The sequence below is a fragment of the Rhipicephalus microplus genome, chromosome X (genome assembly GCF_043290135.1).
Source record: "Rhipicephalus microplus isolate Deutch F79 chromosome X, USDA_Rmic, whole genome shotgun sequence".
Classification (NCBI taxonomy): Eukaryota; Metazoa; Arthropoda; class Arachnida; order Ixodida; family Ixodidae; genus Rhipicephalus; species Rhipicephalus microplus.
The window spans coordinates 47,561,948-47,583,361 of NC_134710.1; the positions used below are offsets into that span (position 1 = coordinate 47,561,948).

General features: G+C 42.3%; 1 protein-coding gene across 3 annotated transcripts in view; it reads right to left on the bottom strand.

Moving 5' to 3' along the window:
• trio (trio Rho guanine nucleotide exchange factor) overlaps window positions 1-21,414 on the bottom strand; it is a 458,133-nt gene that overhangs the window by 146,293 nt on the left and 290,426 nt on the right. For 2 of the 3 annotated variants that reach the window (XM_075876472.1, XM_037427115.2), the window contains exons 37-41: window positions 19,758-19,893; window positions 16,133-16,228; window positions 6,379-6,543; window positions 5,955-6,011; window positions 2,212-2,333 (exon numbers count right to left, since the gene is read on the bottom strand). In XM_075876472.1, the coding sequence (XP_075732587.1) occupies window positions 2,212-2,333; window positions 5,955-6,011; window positions 6,379-6,543; window positions 16,133-16,228; window positions 19,758-19,893 (576 nt within the window). The remainder of the gene's footprint in view (window positions 1-2,211; window positions 2,334-5,954; window positions 6,012-6,378; window positions 6,544-16,132; window positions 16,229-19,757; window positions 19,894-21,414) is intronic. The other variant, XM_075876473.1, reaches the window with a different exon arrangement.

The following is a 21,414-nucleotide window of genomic DNA, read 5'->3' on the forward strand; positions in this document are numbered from 1 at the left end:
TTTCCCATAGGGCTCCGTGTGCATGCGGGGCATTGTGGGATTGCTTGAGGAAGTCTATTGTGTGCAAAAGCTTAGAGCCTCCATATCACTGTGCTGTGGGACCTGGTTTCTCCTGGCATATCGCGAGGAGCTTCCAAGAAAATGGGGCATTCAAACACTCTCAACAGAACCAAGGATGATGCATTTTGGGAAGGCAGTGACAGCAGCTGCGACGATGATTCCCTATCGGACTCCTTGGCCAGAGATTTCAACTAGACAGGATCCGGCTGGTTAAAATATGTGCTAATTCTGTTAAATTAACCACAATTTGTTTGTGCTCACACTTATTATTATGCTCTTTATGTACATACTATGTACATTGGGACAACAGTACCCTCTCAGTAAACAGAAATCTGTTAAACAAAAAGGTGGAAGTGGACTTAAGTATTTTGGAGCAGCATTGGCACAGTAAAAGGGGAGCTTTGGAGCATGTTCGGAGGACCAAAAGGTCTGTTTTAGAGCAAAGTGAGTTAGTTTTGGAGCAACCTTCTAAAGCCAAACATCATCGTCAATCGAAATTAGTTGTGGTAAAAAATGTTTAGTAGTTTTCACTAAGCATTACCATACCCACAAATGTGTGCGGGTGTGTTAGTTTCCATCATAAAACATCACAGCTGACAGAGAAATAACACGGAGAGAACAAGGGATAACATGTGCTTATCTCTTGTTTTCATAATCACTAGATAATCACGGCGCACTTGTCTTGGTGGAAGTCTGTTATCCTCACGCTAATTAAACACACTACTCTCCTCATTTGCGTTTGGTCTAGAGAAGATTGATATGTTATCCTCATATGTGTTCGGTCTAGAGAAGATTGAGGAAGAGCAATTCATACGGCGAATCCACGCGCATGTTACAACGAGCTGCCAGGCAGCGGTTGCGCAACGGCCATTGGCGCCGCGCTGTATGCAACTAACCACAAGATGATCAAGTCCGCGCGACCGCTCCATATTTCTATCAAATGGTCAGTTGTCGCTTAGTATCAGATCGCGGTAGAGAAGCGCACACGTGTCCGTGCTGTCACTATCACAGTCGCTGCGTATCCCGGACCCTGTAATAGTTTCGAAATGCAATGCCACTGCGCGCTATGAAATGATCATTCAAGAGTGCCAGCCGAGCATATTTTTTACCCTTCGCCAAAATGGAACAATTAACTTTCTGGTGGGCACTTCGGGCAACATCTGCTGTGGTACTGTATTTGTTTATTGGTGGCGATGGTGCATGCCAAGAAAATCTAATTTGTACTTGTAAAAGCGCACTGCCCTTTTGTGCATGATCATGCCGCATTCCCAGCTGGTACAAATTATCGAGGTTCCACCGCATTATTAGACAACTGACCGCTACTCGTGTTGGTGCCAACACTTTTGCGAGGAAACCACGGTGATAACAGTGACGATACAAGCACAAGCAAGCCCCTTGAATAAACCGAAATACAACATGATGGAACCATCGAACTACACTGGATATGGATGTGGCCGAGTCCTTCGTGTAGCCAACGCTCAGTGTTGCTCGGCCGACGATAATCAGCTAGATTTGGCAATTCACACTTCCAATCGATAAGTATGGTGGAAATTGCTGTTTATGCGCAGTCTGACGCAGCGGGTCAGATTGTCTCAGAATGGTGCAATTTACGCCGCACTTCCACCCCTGTAAACGAAACTGCTGCTTTAACAAAACAAGTGCTTCTGGCAAAACTGGTTTCGTTTTTGTATTTTCCAACTCTACATCACTCAGTAAATGAAACTCCTCTTAAACAGAGCATACTTTCCTGGTCTCTTCAGGTTCTGTTTATTGAGAGTGTACTGTATATACTATTACACAATGTTCTGAATGCGTTTGCAAAATCTCCATGTAATTTGTGCACTTGTTTGTTGGAGCTCCAAAACTGCAAGAAAAAGTGTGCAAATTATGCGAATAATTACGGTTCATTGTAATGATTCTCGCTCAAATTTAAAAAAATTAAAAGTGGACAAAAATCTCCCTTTTCGACGGTGGGATCCAAACCCACAAGTTTTGTATTAAGTGTACACCATTTCATCTACAACGAAAGGCACTTTCCTTGTCCCTTTTTTTTGTATGTAAATGGTTTTCAACATAACTGAATGAAGTCTATGATGTTGCCCTGCCTGTAATGACTACACAGAATACTTCACATTCGTAAGCTGTACTTGCCTGCGCTTTTGCAAGGATTTCTCCCTTTCTCTGCCATCAGGTACTGTTGTTTCAAGGCTTCCTTCGTGTGGATCTTCTTGAGAAGTTGTGGTCTCAGAGTCATCATCCTGAGTGATCAGTGCCTGCACCAAAAGTGCACTCAAAATTCAGTGTGGCAGAAAAAAGTGATGAAACTGCGGCATGAACTTCTATGTCTGACAGGCAGTATTGGAAGGCTCCTGCTTTCACACAGCCGATGTTTCAAGCTATTTTTTCATGTTGACGGTTTCTGCGCAAGACATGTGCAATTAACAAAAAGGATCTACAGACTTTTTTTGGAACGTACATGAATCCTTCGCAATTTATTTACTCAAGTTCTATATTTACGAAACTATGTAAGCAATGCGAGCCTGACTGCGCTGGTACAAAAAATAAAGAAAGAGAGAGAGAGACAGAGAGAAAACAGCCTCTTAACAATCTTTTCAAAACTGTGCCAAATTTTGTCACATTACAGTGGATAGAGGGGGAGAGGAGAGAGAAACTCTTTTCATAACCAATTGTTTAACAGTACAGCTATCACGCACATAGGTGCAACACTTTTCATGAGGCAGTATTTACTGAACATAACACGACCCTAAGCAGTGCCTCACGATGCTTTTTCAGTTTGGTTCGGTGCAACCAACCCTCGGCCATCTGAAGTGCATCTGAAAAATTATAGCCTCATCTTCTAGGAAATTTTGCACTACATAGCATAGCAAACAGTTTGGCATCCATTTTGTGTCAAATGTGCAACAAGCTCTTGTTGCACACTTGACACCCCCTAGCCTTATTCCCCCACATTACTCCCTATGCAAATGTGACTATTTCAGTTATCCAGCTTCTAATTATCACATTGAATTTGGTGGCTGCTGCTTTCCTTGTTCTGTAACGTATATTTACACAAAAGCATCAAGTTTCAATGCCATGTAAAAACCTGACAAGTCAAAAGTTTTAACGAGTGCACCTAGATTCATCATCATCATCATCAGCCTGACTACGTCCACTGCAGGACAAAGGACTCTCCCATGTTCCGCCAGCTAACTCAGTCCTGTGCTTGCTGCCAATTTAAACCCGCAAACTTCTTAATCTCATCTGCCCACCTAACCTTCTGTCTCCCCCTAACCCGCTTGCCTTCTCTGGGAATCTAGTTAGTTACCCTTAATGACCAGCGGTTATCCTGTCTACGCGCTACATGTCCGGCCCATGTCCACTTCCTCTTCTTGATTTCAACTATGACACCCTTAACTCCGTCTGTTCCCTAATCCACTCTGCTCTCTTCTTGTCTCTTAAGGTTACACCTACATTTTTTTCCCATTGCTCGCTGCGTCGTCCTCAATTTAAGCTGAACCATCTTTGTAAGTCTCCAGGTTTCTGTTCTGTAGCTAAGTATCGGCAAGATGCAGCTGTTATATATCTTCCTCTAGAGGGATAGTGGCAATATACCTGTCATAATTTGAGAGTGCTTGCCAAATGTGCTCCACCCCATTCTTATTCTTCTAGTTACTTCAATCTCATGGTTCGGCTCTGCGGTTATTACCTACCCTAAGTAAACATGTTCTTTTACCACTTGAGCTGCACTATTACCTATCTCGAAGCACTGCTCTTTTCCGAGGTTGTTGTACATTACTTTCGTTTTCTGCAGATTAATTTTAAGACCCACCGTTCTGCTCTCCTTGTCTAACTCCATAATCATGAGTTGCAATTTGTCCCCTGAGTTACTCAGCAATGCAATCTCATCGGCGAAGCACAGGTTACTAAGGTACTCTCCATTAACTCTTATCCCTAACTGTTCCCATTCTAGGCTTCTGAAAACCTCCTGTAAGCACACGGTAAATAGCATTGGGAAGATTGTGTCCCCCTGCCTTACACCTTTCTTGATTGGTATTCTGTTGCTTTCTTTATGAAGCACTATGGTAGCAGTTGATCCCCTGTAGATTTCTTCCAGAATGTTTATATACACTTCATCGGCGCCCTCATTCCGCAGTGTCTGCATGACGGCTGATATTTCTACTGAATCAAACGCCTTCTCGTAATCTATGAAGGCTATGTATAGTGGTTGGTTATATTCTGAGCATTTCTCTATTACCTGATTGATAGTATAAATGTGGTCAATTTTTGAGTAGCCTGTTCGAAATCCTGATTGTTCATTTGGTTGATTGAATTCTAATATTTTCTTTACTCTGTTAGCAATTGCCTTTGTAAATAGCTTGTATACTACAGAGACCAAGCTGATCGGCCTGTAATTCTTCACGCCCTTGTCATTCCCTTTCTTATGTATTAAGATGATGTTAGCGTTCTTCCAAGACTCTAATACTCTTCCCGTCAGGAGACACTTCGTAAACAGGGTGGCTAGTTTTTCTAACACAATCTGTCCCCATCTTTCAGCAGATCTGATGTTACCTGATCCTCACCAGCAGCTTTGCCTCTTTGCATGCTCTCCAAAGCTTTTCTGACTTCTTCTATCATTAAAGGTGGGGTGTCATCTGGGTTACTGCTAGTTCTTATAGTATTAAGGTCGTGGTTGTCCCGGCTATTGTACAGATCTCTGTAAAACTCCTCCGCTATTTTAACTACCTTATCCATATTGGTAGTTATTTTGCCTTCTTTGTCCCTTAGTGCATACACCCGATATTTGCCTATCCCAAGTTTCCTCTTTACTGCTTTGACGCTTCCTCCGTTTTTCAGAGCGTGTTCAATTCTCTCCATGTTATACCTTCTTACATCGCATACCTTACGCCTATTAATCAACTTCGAAAGCTCTGCCAGTTCTATTTTGTCTGTTGTACTTGAGACTTTCATGATTTGGCACTTCTTAATGAGATTCTTTGTTTTCTGGGAAAGCTTGCCAGTGTCCAGTCTAACTACCCTGCCTTCAACTTCCACTGCACACTCTGTAATGATACTCGTCAGATTATCATTCATTGTATCTACGCTAAGGTTGGTTTCCTCACTAAGAGCCTAGTACCTGTTTTGAAGCGACACTCTCAATTCCTGTACTTTCCCTCTCAGTGCTAGCTCATTGTGGCTTCTTGCGTATCAGTTTCTGTCATTCCTTCTTCAAGTCTAGGCGAATTCGAGACTGTACCATTCTATGGTCACTGCATCGTACCTTGCCAACCACTTCCACATCCTGCACGATGCCTGGGTGTGCACTCATTATAAAGTCTATTTCGTTCTTATTTTCTCCATTAGGGCTCCTCCATGTCCACTTGTGGTTTCCTCGTTTTTGGTAGAAAGTATTCGAAATCCGTAAATTATTGCGTTCTGCGAATTCTACTAGTAGCTCTCCTCTGGCGTTTCTAGTACCGATGCCATAATCTCCTACTGCCTTGTCTCCAGCCTGCTTCTTCCCTACTTTTGCATTAAAGTCTCCCATCACTATAGTATACTGTGTTTTTACCTTACTCATTGCCGATTTCACGTCTTCACAGAAGCTTTCAACTGAAGCGTCATCATGGCTGGATGTAGGTGCTAGGATGTAGGATGTAGCTAGATTAAAATAGGTTAAATGAGCTTGAGGAAAAAATTGCTTCAATGCGATTTCAGCCCCCTATTAGGCTGCAGAGAAGCAACATTTTTTTTAAACATTTTGCTAGGCAACAGCAAGGAGGCAAGCAAATAACAAAGTATGAGAGATATGAGTTAACAAGCTTTCTAGTGAAGAAGTTTTACTGCACATGTGTATATGAAAAAGCAAGGCATGCAAGCTTCAAAAACTGCCATACCTGCTTCTCCTTTGATGCATCCTCAGCTTCTTCAGCTAATGCCTTTTCATCAGGTTCCTGAAAACATATACGGTTGATGTATACACATACACCAATCTATAGGATAATACTAATACTAATATAATAATAATAGTTTACAGAGCAGAAACTCCTGTATGAAGCTTGGCAGGACCCTCGCAAAAATACGCAACTATATGGTATGCGTGCACTGAAAAACACCAAGTGATACAATGGCGGCCGTGAGACCCCGAATCAAAGGAAAGAAAATAAAATGAAGCAAGGTGGTCGGATCATCAAATCTACAAGCACATAAATGATCCAGCTTATGCAGAAAAAGTGTTATATAAAATGACTGGAAGAAACCTCATCCTGTAGTGAATTAATTATGGTCACAATACCACAATATGTCTTAAAGAACACTCACTGCAGGATCAATAGTGAAGTCTGGAGTTTGCTGAGGCTTAAAAAGATGATCCTGAATTTCCATAGGAGGCGGAAGCTCGCAAACTTCTTCCTCCTCAGTTCCACCAGGGTCAGCATCCAGAGATGATGATTTCGTGTTAACAGAAACTTTTTGATGTGTTGGCTGCTGTAAAACAACATATTCGAACTAAATTACACTGGCTCTTCACTTGACCACCAAAACTACTACCGTTGTCACACAGTGTTCTGCTGATCGCGATTAAACCATAACGGGGTCAAATTTGTCAGCTGTGCCTGGCTCCTTTTGGCAGCTTGACTAAAGAAGCCAATCATGATCAAGAAACATGATCCAGATCAGGCTTGACTGCCATCAAAAGTAACTGTGTCACACAGTCATAAATCGGAAATTAAATTTTTGCTATGTCAGGTTATGCCAACATCAAGCTAAAAAAACATTTCTTAAAACTTTTAAAAAGTGGTGGTGAACATGTTAGCATAAAATGTAGTCCAAGTTGGTGGTCTCTAAATTTTTTACAGTACAGGTGTTTGTACACAAACCGGCAAGTTGTCGCAATACGGGAATGCACCAGAGGGTATTTCCCACTAACCTGTGCTTGGAGCAAGGGATTCACAATGGTTGATATCTGAGAAATTAATCGGTGGCAGTGAAGCATACTAAAGCTTCTAGTTTCATTCTTCCATTACACAATCAGCTAATGTAATAACATTTATAAACATGGTGTCTCTTGTATGCTAAAAATATAGCAAAAAACTTACTTTCATAACAGACAGCCATAGAGGGGCTCTTCACACATGCTATGCATGTCATTCTTATTCTACTTTTGCTAACTGTAAGTCTGGTAATGCCATAAGAGTGTCAACTGATAGTCTTACACAAACACTTTTCAACAGCAGGTGCAAGGCAGAAGGTAACTGACACACACGTTTACACTGTTCATTTTGATTTGTTGGGAGCTATCATCATACTGCACATATATAGCCACCACTTTGAATATTATCATTAGGTTTTGAATGCTTTAAAAAACTACTGTATACACTCAACTAAGGGCTGCTGCCCCCAAACTTTTTCTGGGAAGGATAATATATATATATATATATATATATATATATATATATATATATATATATCTTGCCGCACTTGAAATAGACAGAGAACGAAGACTATGTGCGCGCCAACAGTTTCATGAAAAGGGACAGTGAAAAAGACAATGTGCTTTTGTTTATGTCTCTTGCTCTTGGCTCCTGCATAACAACACACACGCCGTCGGTACTCGAATTCAATGTCTCGGTGATCTGCTTACGTTGAACCGCGACACTGGTGGAGGTGCTGGATTGCAAGCCTGCCCATGCTTTACACCCCATCTGGGAGCCGTTCATCAAAGTCCGACACGCAGCCACCTGTTACATCAGTGCACCGCTTCAGTCGACGCTTGCTAGGCCTCTCTCCTGAGATAACCTCTTTAGACGAACATTCTACCAGCCATTTCGTACCTCTGCCAATGGAGGCCCGCCAGCCAGCCACAGGTGGTCCAAGGCATACAAGGCAGCCCCATTTCCAATCCAGCCCAGGCAACACTTCTTCAGCCACTTGTACCTGATCGCTTCAGTGGTGCCCCACATGAAGATGTTCCAGATTGGCTTGAGCATTACGAACGCATCGCCGACATCAAACAGTGAAATGCTCAACAGAAGCTCACCCGCACGCACTTGGCTCTTGATGACAGCGGTCACACGTGGCTTGAGAATCGAGAAGGCCATGTATCGACATGGGATGAGTTTCGTCAGCAGCTGATTGACACCTTTGCTAGCGTCGACTGTCGAGAGCGGGCTCAGCAGTTGCTCGAGTTAAGACTTCAAAAACCTAACGAAACTGTGGCAATGTTTGCTGAAGACATGACGCGCCTATGTCGTCGGGCTGATCCAAATATGTCTGAGGAAAAGAAGTTGCATTACCTTATGCGCGACGTGAAGGAACAAATCTTACGCCGGACTTGTGCGCAATGCCCCAACTACCGTGGCCGATTTTATAAGAGAAGCCACTGCCATTGCGTGTGCTCTGCACCAAAGATCGAGGCAGTATGATCGCTCGTCTACTACCACCTCAATCAACGCCGCTTCAGAGACTCTGGACAATCAAAGCTCTCTACGTGACCTGATTAGAGATATTGTCCGAGAAAAAATTCAGAAGCTTTGGACTCCGCCAGTGGATACACCAGTGACCCCAGTTGCTGCAGTCGTTCGTGACGAACTTAGGCACGCTTTCTCAGCAGTTGATCTCGGTCGCGAGCAGCGCCAAATGAGTTACGCCGACACTGTCCGCCGTCCACCACCCGTCCCGCCTATCACGTCATACCACCAGCCACCTACAGCTGCATCTTCGTCGCAACCTTTGCAGGAGGCTTGCAGACGTGGGCCCATGTCTCCAATGTCTTCATGCCACCAGCCATCACTTGCCGTACCTTACCACCACAAGACGACATGGGACGTCTACAATTTCGCAGAACAGACGCTTGGCGCACTGTCGATCAGCACCCCTTCTGCTTCAACTGTGCTTGTGCCGGCCATATAGCTCGCTATTTTTGGTAACGCGACATCGCTTTGTCCATCTCGGCCAGGGTATGACGGTCGCCGTGCCAATGCTGACTACATTGTTGGCCATGACGTCTTCGTTTTCGAGGACCTCCAACGATGTGGTCTCCCTATCACGAGTCCCTTCCCAATCGCCAGCCCAACTCCGGCCGCCGGTCACGCTCTTCATCCCCTGCACAGACATCATCACCGAATCGACGTACTTTTGCTGACCTTCGGAGAACAAGTCACCCAGCCCTTACCGGGGATACTAAAGGCAGCAACTTCTCGGGGTAAGGTCGCAGCCCGACCAAAAGACGATAAAAAGTCTCCAGTACCGCCGCTACAAAATGACGCGACACCGACGAATATTAATCGCAACGAAACGATGAGCGCCGATCTCAATGTACTTATCGATAGAGAACAAGTGACAGCCTTAGACGATACAGGTGCTGATTTTTCCCTAAGTCACAAGCTGGTCGATCGTCTTAGAAAAGTAAAAACGCCGTGAACAGGACCACATATAAGAACAGCGGGTGGTCAATTGCTCCTCCCTACTGTAAGATGCACAGAAAGATTCAGCATAAGAGATTCCTCTTTCGTCGCGACTTTCATCGTTCTCCCAGAGTGATGCAAAAATTTATTTGTAGAAATGGACTTTCTCAGAGAACATGGCGCAATAATCAACATTCCAGACCGCGTGGTTTCGTTTTAGGAGAGTGCTCGTCAGACTGATTCTTCATCACCAGAGCACAAATCCTTTAGTCTCAAAGACCACAATATAGTCGTGCCGCCTCGATCATGTATCCTTGTTTCAGTAGCATGCGACGTACTGTTCGACAGTGAAGGAGTCGCCAACCAACTAACCTCGCTGCTTTTCACTCACGTGTTTTCAGTAGCACGAGGAATAGTCAATGTCACCGACGGCCGAGCGAACTTGCTTGTTGACCAATTTCACCTCCGAGCGACGGCAACTTCCAAAAGGCACAACTTTGGCATATTTTGACGAGATAGCAGATGTTTGCGACTGCTTTTCAGCACTCGAAGCAACGCCTACACAAGACCCACATGACCTAGCACCTAACCTTGACGACAGCCCTACTTCAACTCAGCAACAGCAAGAATGCCTACTTCGGCTGCTAGCCGAGTTCCACGACTGTTTTGCGTCGACCACCAATGTTGTCCGGACGTCTTTGACCAATCATCACAGAGGACACGACTAGACCAATCCATCAAAATCCGTACTGTGTGGCTTCAAAAGAACGAGAAGCGATAGAACAGCAGGTAACGAAAATACTTGAAGACGACGTGTTTCAACAGTCTAAAAGCCCTTGGGCGTCACCTGTTGTTCTAGACTAGGACGGCAGCCTGCGTTTCTGTGTGGACCATCGAAAGCTAAATCAGGTTACAAAAGAAAAAGTGTACCCGCTTCCCCACATAGAGGGTTCGATCGACAGGCTTCGAAACGCACGTTACTTCTCTTCTATGGACTTAAAGAGTGGATATTGGCAAATTGAAGTCGACCCCAGAGATCGTGAAAAAAACCGCTTTCGTGACGCCGGACGGACTGTACGAATTTAAGGTCTTACCATTTGGCTTGTGCTCCGCTCCTGCTACTTTCTAGTGTCTCATGGATACCATGCTCTCTGGGCTTAAATGGAGAACCTGCCTAGTATACCTTGACGACGTCATTGTGTTTTCTACGTTTGAGGAATGCCTTGAACTAGAAGAATTTGAATGGGGTGGAGCACATTTGGCAAGCACTCTCAAATCATGACAGGTAGATTGACGCTATACTTCAAGAGGAAGGTATATAACACCTGCAGTGTGCTGGTACTTAGCTACGGAGCAGAAACCTGGAGACTTACAAAGAGGGTTCAGCTTAAATTGAGGACGACGCAGTGAGCAATGGAAAAGAAAATGGTAGGTGTAACCTTAAGGTACAACAAGAGAGCAGAGTGAATTAGGGAACAAACCAAGGTTAAGAATATCATAGTCGAAATCAAGAAGAAGAAATGGACCTGGGCCGGGCATGTAGCACGTAGACAGGTCAACGGCTGGTCATTAAGAGTAGCTAACTAGATTCCCAGAGAAGGCAAGCGGGTTAGGGAAGACAGAAGGTTAGGTGGGCAGATGAGATTAAGAAGTTTGCGGGTAATAATTGGCAACAGCAAGCACAGGATCGAGTTGACTGGCAGAACAAGGACCGAGTTGACTGGCGGAACATGGGAGAGGCCTTTGTCCTGCAGTGGACGTAGTCAGGTTGATGATGATGCCGATTGTAAAATTAGAATATAGTGAAAATATAAATAGATCTGCGGAATCCTGGGTGACAATCTTGTAAAGTTTCATTAAAAATTGTACTGTAAAATTCATTCAAACTTCGGCACATGCATTTGATCCCAGGATGCCCAATAATTTTGCTTCATGAGGCAAAACAATCTGGTTGATTCAGTATGTGTATCGTATGTCATAAGAAACGATTTATTTGGTGTTATGATTATCGCAAGTGAACTGACAAAAATGCGGATCGAGAGCGTTATAGCCATCATCATGTAGGCAAACTTTCATGCGCCAGCCTCGACACCTCTCAACTAGCGGTGCACCGCAGTTGCTCACATTCCTTGAACGTACACGTCATGCTAGCCTTGCCTCTCTGGATGGGTTGGAACAAAACGCATGCCATTGTGCCTATTGTCCCGAAACCTGCTTGACCAGCGGCGCGCAGTAGGAAGGAGCGCGGGAAAGGAGAGTATTCGTGTCGTGTCGCACGTGTGTATGCTGAGCTGGTCTCCGAGGCTCCTTGCGGCAGAAGGCAGATTTTATTTTTTTTTTTTTTAAGTGCGCCCGTGTGGACATTAACAGCAACATGTGAAGTTACGAAGGATGACTCTTCGACAAGAAACACCGAAACGCGACACGAGGCCACCACTGTTCTCGGCTGAGATTACTACGGCAAGCAGCAGCCACCCCGCTTACTCACACGGCACAGATAAGGCCATGTGTTACATATCTGTTCTTTACATTTCATATCGGACATTTATCTGTTCTTATCATGCGTTAACTATTGCCTATCATTTGTATGTCCTGCTAATACGTAGCATGTTTTCAGTTCTTCATTTGCTCGCATATTCCTTGCTATTAGCCGACTTAGGACGAGCACATGGCCAGTGCTTCTGCACCTCTTTTAGAGGCGTGTACTACACCCATTAGTTTTTCTCCTGTGCTTGTCTGTATGTACGTATTGCAGTTACTAAAATAACATTGCCATAAACCTGCACGAGCTGGGGTTGTTGCTAATAATTTAGTAAACCTGCAAGAAGCAATTGCTGCCGCCTAAGAAGTCATCGGACTTGAAGGCAGAAGGGCAGTGAACAGTGAAATTTTGTAAGACTACGTACACACTTTCACAATCGTGGCTGCGGACTGTAATTTATGTGCTTCTTAACCTTGATATAAGTTGAAATAAAGGTTTGATTGTTCTAGAAAGCCCGCTTGGACTGCACTTTTTTTGAGAATTCATGTGCAGAAGAAAAGCTCCCGTCGGAAAAAGAAGGGCCTCCGAGGCTGCGTGGGTACGTTGTTCACATGAAAGGTTTTTATTGAATATACACTACCTATATACACATAAACATTTTATATATATATATATATATTCTAAAGGGCCTGTCAATGTCTATGTTGGCTGTCCTAGAGGGATGTTGAGTGAGCGTACGAATTTGTTACCTTTGTACATTCGATTTACGCCCATCGTACGTACAGTGTACATCTGTGGACGTCTGATGGATGTCCGGAATATCCTAACTGTACGTTCTGTCATATGCCTACCATATATCTGTGGTTACTTGGAGATGAACGAAAGGAAGCCACTATCAAAGTTCAATTGCCAGAGTGTCAAGCGCACAAGTTAAGAGGTTGTGGGTTTGGGCCCCACTGAGGGCAAAGATGTTTGTTCGTCCACTTTAATCCACTTCCATTTACGTCACAATTACTATGCTACACTTAAAAACTACAAATGATGTCCTCTATACGTTCCTTGGCTTCAGTAGGTTGTGTGAAGCAAAATATTAAGCCCCTCAAAGCATTCCCTTTCTTCTGTTCTGAATCAGTTCGGGCATCTGCTAAGTAAATGCTAAACACCTTTACGTATTGCTTTGTTGTTACAGAATAAATACCACTCCCAACACAGAGTAGGTAAGAAGACGGAACACATGGTGTAGAATGCGCCTTAGTCTTTCATCCTATCTTTATAGTCCATAGCTATCTGGATGCAACAGCATTTGTACAGGATTCTGCTGATTTTTTTTTAGAGGCAGGAGGGGGGCACATGAGCAAATTGTGGCGATTTGAATATGAAAACTTTCTAAACACTTTCATTTCTTTTTTTTTTTCAGGAAGGAATCCATGAATTATATTACAAAAAGAAACTACAAAAATTTGGATTTGCAAATTTTTAACAAATTAAGAACTATGTATTCGAGAAACTGAATTAACATTTCTTTCCATTAGCCAACACTAAGCAACAGCAAGAATATAAAAATAAAGCCTGCACAGAAAGTACACTATTCTACAAGCATAAACATTTCCACTGTATTGCTCATACTGTTTTGTCAAAGACATTAAAAAGTGGCAAAGGCTCACATCATTCAACTAATATTCTATGTCAACTCAAAAATAAAAGTAATCGATGCAGGTCATCATTTCTCTCACTGTGAATAAAATATTCATGCATTTGCTTTTATCAACATCAGGGTTGTTAACTTTATAAAGAACAACAACTTTTCACTCAGACCTTAAACTTCCCTGTGAACAGCTACACTCTCTCTAAATAAATGTGCACAGAAGTTCAGGATTTTGGGACGTTAAACCCCACATATCAATCAACAGAAGTTCAGGAAATAAAAAAAAAATGTTCATAACTACCATGATGAAGTGCCTGCTGCACTTGAGAAGCTATTTAGAGGTTGAATAATAGTCTGAAAGTTATTACAGAAATATGAAATTAGCACTAGTCATTTAAAGGAAGGAAAGATTATTTTTATAAAAATGAATGAACTAGAACTTACCCGAGATGTCAGGGCATTGAAACAATGACCAATGCAAAAAACATGTCTTTAACACAGCAAGCTTGGCACCTCAATCAGGAAGCATACTTAGATTATATAATACTTATGGTCAGACAAATTTTTTCCTATTGAAGTACCAAACATGCAACTTAAGATTGGAAACCCTTCAGAAGAATGAAGCAACTGAGAAAGAGACAACTTATGCAAATTTTATTGCCTGCAAACGACAATTTTGTTAATGCCTACTTTCAGCTGCTGATAGGATAATTGGGTAGGTATATAGCATTTCACTTCAGACTGCAACAATACAAAAGTAATCATTCGATTTTTAGTTCTTACCACAAATTGCAAAAAGATCCATCATGACAAAAGCTACATACATTGCTTAACAAAATGCATTCATAGTTTTACAACAAAAATAGGAAACTTTATTGTACATAGCAATATATGAATTGCAGTTATGGAAAAGCATTCTGAGCATTTGTCCACTCAAAAGTATGTATCCTGTATGTCCTCCTACCACTCATTTGTGGCTCTCGAGCCCTTTTGATAGACGCATAGCATGAAAAGTTGCCATAAGTGCATAGAGCAAAGACGTGGTAGCCAGGACACTAAGATCTGAGACACCCATGCAGAGAACTTACGAGATGAAGGTGAATGGAAAAAATAAACATTAAGCCCCAATGCATCCCCATTTCATTCACTTTCTTGACACCTTGATTCTCCAGTTTCAAGAAGTGTCATTCAAAGGGGTTCAGAACCACACCTCATGTTTGGTAAAAAAGCACATACAGTGGAAAACCGATACTGCTGTTAACAGCTGAGCGAAACCTTGCAGTCATGCATGGCAAAGACAGTTCCCTAGCGGAGCATGATGCGGCCATTTTCTCTTGTTGGGACAGGAGAACATGCCTAAAACATGCGATGAATCCCCATAACTTCACTTGTCTGCGTGAATCAATCATTACTTTGAAGATGATTCAGTGCCCCTTTAACAGGGACCTTGTTGAGTAACAATATTTTCTTTGATATTATTTATATTGTACTAAAGTATCACACCAGTATCATGAAGTATTACAGTATCATCTATCATGTCAATTTATGCTGGTTCAAAAGCATGTTAGAGACAATGACAGAGGATGAAAAGAACAAAGGAAATAATTATCAGAAAACATAGCCAACAGAGTTTTTAACAGCAACTATGTGGAAATATAGAGTGGAAAAACTGCTTGACTAATTTGCAGAAGCAAGGTTTTGGTAAAACACCAAATGTGCCTCATTTATTGAGAGATGCATGAGAAAGGGCAGAAAAAGCCTTCTCAGAAATGACTCGGCACAATACTATGGAATGATATGCTAATTACACAGCAAGGCTCACAGGGAACATCTGTCATCTTGAAGAGATGAGATGCAAAGCAGATAAAAACTTGACTAGTCAGCAATCAAGATGAGCAAGAACACTTGGAGTATCCGGTAAAAAATGAAAATTGATAGAACCAGTTCTTGTGTGCATAAGTAGCAGCACAATACAAAGATTAATATTTTACTGAAAAGAGAAAAAAAGGTGAGGGAGGCGTACCCACAAATAATCAGTACAGGTGCCCCAGAAGTAAAATGCAGCATGCGAGCTCTAGCCTAACTATGCGAAACTGCATGCCAGCGAGCTATATTTGAGAAGACGCTATTTATCTATAAATGGAAAAAATGGCACTATCATTTGGAAATTTTCTATTTATAAATAAAGGACCACTTCTCTGACAAAACGTGCTGGCATGCAGTTTTATGTAGTATGGCCACAGCTCGCACGCTCCATTTTACTTTTGGGGCACCTGTACATGATGCCTAATTAACGCAGCTAGGTTAGCCAATTATAAGTGATGCCACCCCATTTTAGAGGCAATGCCAAAATAAATCATCACTGCTATTGTACATATGTGCCTTTGAAATAGTTTCAGAGTTTCAGATATTGTGCGTCACGCAGTGTCAACAAAGGGTCTTTTCTTTGGGGGGGGGGGGGGGGGGGGGTCAAGCAGTTGCCTTTAGTGTGGAACAGTTTTGCTAAACAGTGCCAATTCAAGCACAACTCAATGACACACCTACCTCAGCTTTGTTAACCTCAGAACTGTCACTTGGCTTTGATGGTGGTGGTCCTGGAGAAGATGACTTGTTGCCCATCTCTTCCTTGTAACTTAGCAACTGGAATTTGATTAATGCCAAACAAAGAAATCTAAAACATTACAATCACCAAGCCAAAAAAAAAAAGAAGGAATTATGAAAAGTTCAATTTGTTGCTTCAGAGTTCTAAGAAAATACCATAAAGGTGTTTTTCAAGAACTATAAAAAAACTAGTTTTGCTGTCTTCCATTTTCATCTTGTTAACGATAGTGTGTTGTACCTACCACAAAAAAGTGGACCAGTAGGGAGCTAGCACGAATGGCGATGACGCCATGCACTAGGAAGCCATTTTTTTTGTCAGAGGCGGCCGGGCAGTGCCGCGGCGCAGTCGTGTTTGCGAGCGCGATGCAAATTTAACTCCAAGGAGTGTCGTGCAAGATGTCAACCTCACTGGAAGACTGCACCCCAATGCTGTGCCAAAAAGACCTCGAGTGGTATGAAGAAGAGATGAGATTTTGCTGACTAAACGCATTGATGCTTCGCACGGGCGACTGTGTAAGCGACGTGGACTTGTGACTGCATGTCGACAGCTCCAATATTCCCGAATGTTTCATTCCGAGGACGAGTTTGATTACCCAGGAGCAGTTGAAGTCGAGAAAGGCCCTCTAGGGCCACAACTCTTGATGAGTGGCTGGGTGGTGGAGCCGTGGGTCGCCACCGATACCGTGATCGTCGTCACTCAAACAACACGTGTTAAATTATTTGATTTTGCCGTGGATGGTAACGCTTGTTCTTGCCAAGATTAACCACTCTCAGTGAACCCCCTGCCAAAGTCTTGTTCATGGGCAAAAATAATGGCGAAGTACTTGCCCCGCACTGCACATGCATAGTCGGGAATGGCGAAGCCTGCTCGCATCTCACTGCACAGTTATTCTATGAGGAGTATGGCATACATGCACGAGAAGAGTGCTCCTTAATATAACACGTTTACTTGAGTGACAACGATCACGATGTGGGTGGCGACTTTCTTCCCCCATGGCTCTACCATCCAGCCACTTGTCCGAAAGTTGCGGCCCTCGAGGCCCTTTCTCGACTTCAACTACTCCCGGTTAATCAAACTCGCCCACAGAATGAGAATTCGGGAATATTGGAGCTGTCGACACGTGACCACAAGACCACCTCGCTTACACAGTCGCCCACACGAAGCATAAACGGCTCCAGTCAGCAAATTCTAGTCTTTTCTTCGTACCACTTGAGGACTTTCTGACACAGTCTTGCGGTGTAGTCTTCAAGTGAAGCTCACATCTTGCATGACACTCCTTGGAGTTAAACTTGCGTCGCGCTTGCACTCGATCACGCCTGCCTGAAAGCTACGCCAACGCTCCCAAATACGACTGTGATGCTGCCCTTCCCAGCCGCCTCTGAAAAAAAAAAAAAGGTTGCCTACCTAGAGTGCATAACATGCCTGCCATTTGTGAAAGCTCCCTATACCAAGCCAAGCTCTTAAATGCAAAAATAAACCACATCAAACAGAGATAATAAGGCACTATTATTAATATTTGAGACCATTTATGCCCGAGTCTTAAATTGAAGTACTTGTATAGTGCTGCCAAAGCCCTGAAAAACAACCTGTCAATGGGGCTCTTATTCGTGCGCTACTGCACTGTGCTGTAAAGAAAATGCTGCAACTTATTTTCTCTTACTATGCTGCTTCAGCCTGAACTGATTACCCTAACTATGACCTGTGCAGTGATCTACCAAAATGGAAAAAAAAAAAAAAAGGAGGAGCTTCACAAATGTTGAAATGGCAAAATTATTATATGGCAAATATAGCAAAATGATTATAACACCAGTTTAAGACATCTGCAAATCATGCCATATTTCTTTAGAGAGGGATGTACCCAGAATTTTGTTTTGCCTTTACTTTTTCATATTTAGGACATGGGAGCCCCCATATCATTTCGTGTAAGTTCACATGTATGTTTGTATGTATGCACTAATATACATACATGAAATGAAAAAATTTCAAGGAAGAGGAGGGGGTTGGACCCACCAATCCTTTTCCCTGTCTAAGCTGCTGTGAGTGTTTCATGTATGCACAGAGAGAGCCCTACTTACTCAGTGACCAATTATACTTGATTGTTTCTGAAGAAAACAAACTTTCTAGTTACTGAAAAATAAAATACATATCAAGCGACCTTTGTACAGGCTATTTGATCACAGCAAAAGAAGGTAAGGTGTGCAAACCTGGGCACAATAGAAGAAAAAAAGACAACACAGACGCTGTTCACTTCCCTTGCGCCTGCGTTTGCACACCTTACCTTTTTTTATGACAAATCCTTGCCAAACAACTCGGCTTTTCGTCATTTTGAACACAGTGTTAATATAAATAAAGATAACACTTTTTTCTGTATAATATTCCCAGATGGCAAAAAACAGAAGGTTTGAGATAAATTAACATTTGCTGATGAAGCTTTAGTTTCAGTGGCAGGGCAGGTGGCAGACTTTGCACGAGTTAATAGATTTGTATTTAAACAACTATTGTCATAAATATTGACTTAGGTGATATTTATTTGTAAAGTTAAAGCTTGCCAGTATTCCAATGACAACAGTTTACTGGAAGCATGCTTAGTGCCATATTTATGAAATCAAGATTAGGAGAATGTGCTCTAAAATAAATTACATTTTCCTATATTGTAAAAGCATACTAGCTGGTACTGGAATGCTTTTCACTACAAACTTCAAGCTTTTCCTTTCAGAAGTGGTGCTAGGACAGCCTTACCCTTCATGTACCAACTGACATCAATTCTGTCATTACATTTTCCCAACACTCTTTCACAGATAATTAGTAAAACTTTATGAACAGCCCTTTCACTACTGCCACACACATTCCAATCTCAATTACTATGCAACCTGCTCCAGTGCTGCATATAATAGTAAATGTAATTTATTTATATCTATCATTTTTAATAATCATCTAAACTCCTGCTAAACAATTCCAGCCAGACCTTTAAGCTTTGCATATCAGACTATTCATTCATTTCTCCCCTTGCACTTTTTACCTGATATGCACTGAACTTCGAAAGTGTTCATCTGTATTTTATAAGCTTCCTTAATAATTTTCCCAGACTATATTAGCTTGCTTAGTAGGTCATTTATATGGCCATTCAAAAAAATGCTTCCGATAAGCTAGTCCTGAGCCTTTTGAACAACTTAAATTTGTAACTCGTCGATTTAACAGCAGTGTCCCAGTGCTACTAGCAACCACTACACTTGAATAAACTTTTTGGCACTGCCACTGTCAAACAATTCCTCTACAAGTGCTCCTTTATTCTTGCAACCAACATATAGAGTGTTGTATTACAAAATTCTAGCCTAGAACTACTAAAGGAATTACTGAAAAAAGCAGCAGCTGCCCCTTCATTCAGCACCGTTGCTCTGCCTTTCCTGTCTAAAGCCGAATGAGGAACCTTCCAGAATATGTGGGGGATTATGAAGAGACCTTTTCTCATTATTACTGATCAGCAAAAAGAAAGTCATTCCTCAGTAACGAGATAAATGTATACTGTGTGTACGTGAGAGCAGAATAAGCTGGTAGCTAAATACTTGCCTTTGAAGACTGTACCACAGAAGCAGGAGGTGCCAGCTTTTTGGAAGGTGGTGTGGGATTGCCTTTTGCAGAAGCAGGATCTCCCTTATCCAGGCGCCCATGGCTCAGCTTCCGCACTGGATTGGTCAGCCACTTTCTGATGAGAGAAAGAAAAGAAGCACAACACTAAATGATGTGCCCAATAGCCCTGTCACACGGCAAATCTAACATCATTTACAACGAATGGCATTGCATGAACTAAATGCTATTTTACCTTCCTGCTGTCACATGACACAAATATAATTTTAAAATGATGGCCATGACCTAAAACCCTCCTTAGCCATAACTTTGCGGGAAATAAAATTTATCTAAACTAGCATTTAACATGCCTGTACCCTCAAAAAGAATTTGTTAAAAAACTGCTGCAAGAATATAAGTGTAGCCGTTTTACTTGAATTTCCACAGCTGCACTGCACAAACGAAGTCAAGCCAGACCTAATCAAACCAACATGACCAACGATATGACTAGGCAGGAGTATGATCGAGTATCCGGCAGCAGAAACAGCGTGTTGGCACCTAATTCATGAAGTCACCACTTTGATCACCAAGAAATGAGCTATCGGATTATCAAAACCCGCGATCCAGGAAAACGACAACAAAGCACAAATGAAACATGGTTGTCGTCTAGCCTGTACCACTGCTGTAGTTGAGAATAGCTTTCTATTAAAAACTTTCCTGCTTACAATAATGTCACCAAAGCAGTAATTAGTTAAACTAAAATAAAACTAAAATATTTCTAAAATTAATGTTACATATAAAAAAAGTCAATTGATATTTCCTTCGAACAAACGTCTAAAAGATAAAACCCGCAGACCTTTCTCTAGCGGCTCGTAGCCCGCATGTCACTGTCCTTGTTCCACATTTTTAAAAATCTTTTTATTAAGTTTGTAGATGAGCTACAAAGATAATTTTGGTCTCAAACTTTTTGTTTCTTTCTTTTTTCGATTTTTGGAGGATCTCCATGCAGTCCCTAGGTATTGAACCATAACCATGAAACAGAAGGTCTATATTACAGAATAGGTGTCTAGATCTGAGCCATTCTAGAGATATTGGTATGAATATGTTGTTGGAACCCTGATGTGCATTCCTTTTCCGAAATCTTCGTTATATCAAATATGGGGAATGTTGCCATTTTCAAAGGGCAATATTAGCTGACATCTTGTGCAAACTACGCCCCCCCCCCCCTACTCACACCTTTTTTACCGGCACCAGTGGGACTAAATTTCATGACTGCAGCCCGCTAGCAGATGCGAGTTTGAAATGTCTGCCTTACAAAGTCTTTGGTGTGGAGACTACACACTCGCTTCGAAATAAAATGTGAATGTGTGTAACCGAAAATGTCGCTTTTATCGACTAGGAATAGCGTTCCCATGTGACAGCAAATGAAATTACAAACAACATTTGCTGTACATGACATCAGATTTGACATGTGACAGGGGTATAGGAAGAGAATCGAAGCCATTAAATGTCACCTTTGCAGCAGCAGAAAGATTTTATGCACTGTTGAGTAAGTCAAATAGTGTTACTGGCTGGATGATCGTGCATTCGGTTGACCGTTCCGGTCCTCTGGCTGGGAGTTACCACATGCTAAGGCAGCTTGCAATCATAGCGTGAGAGA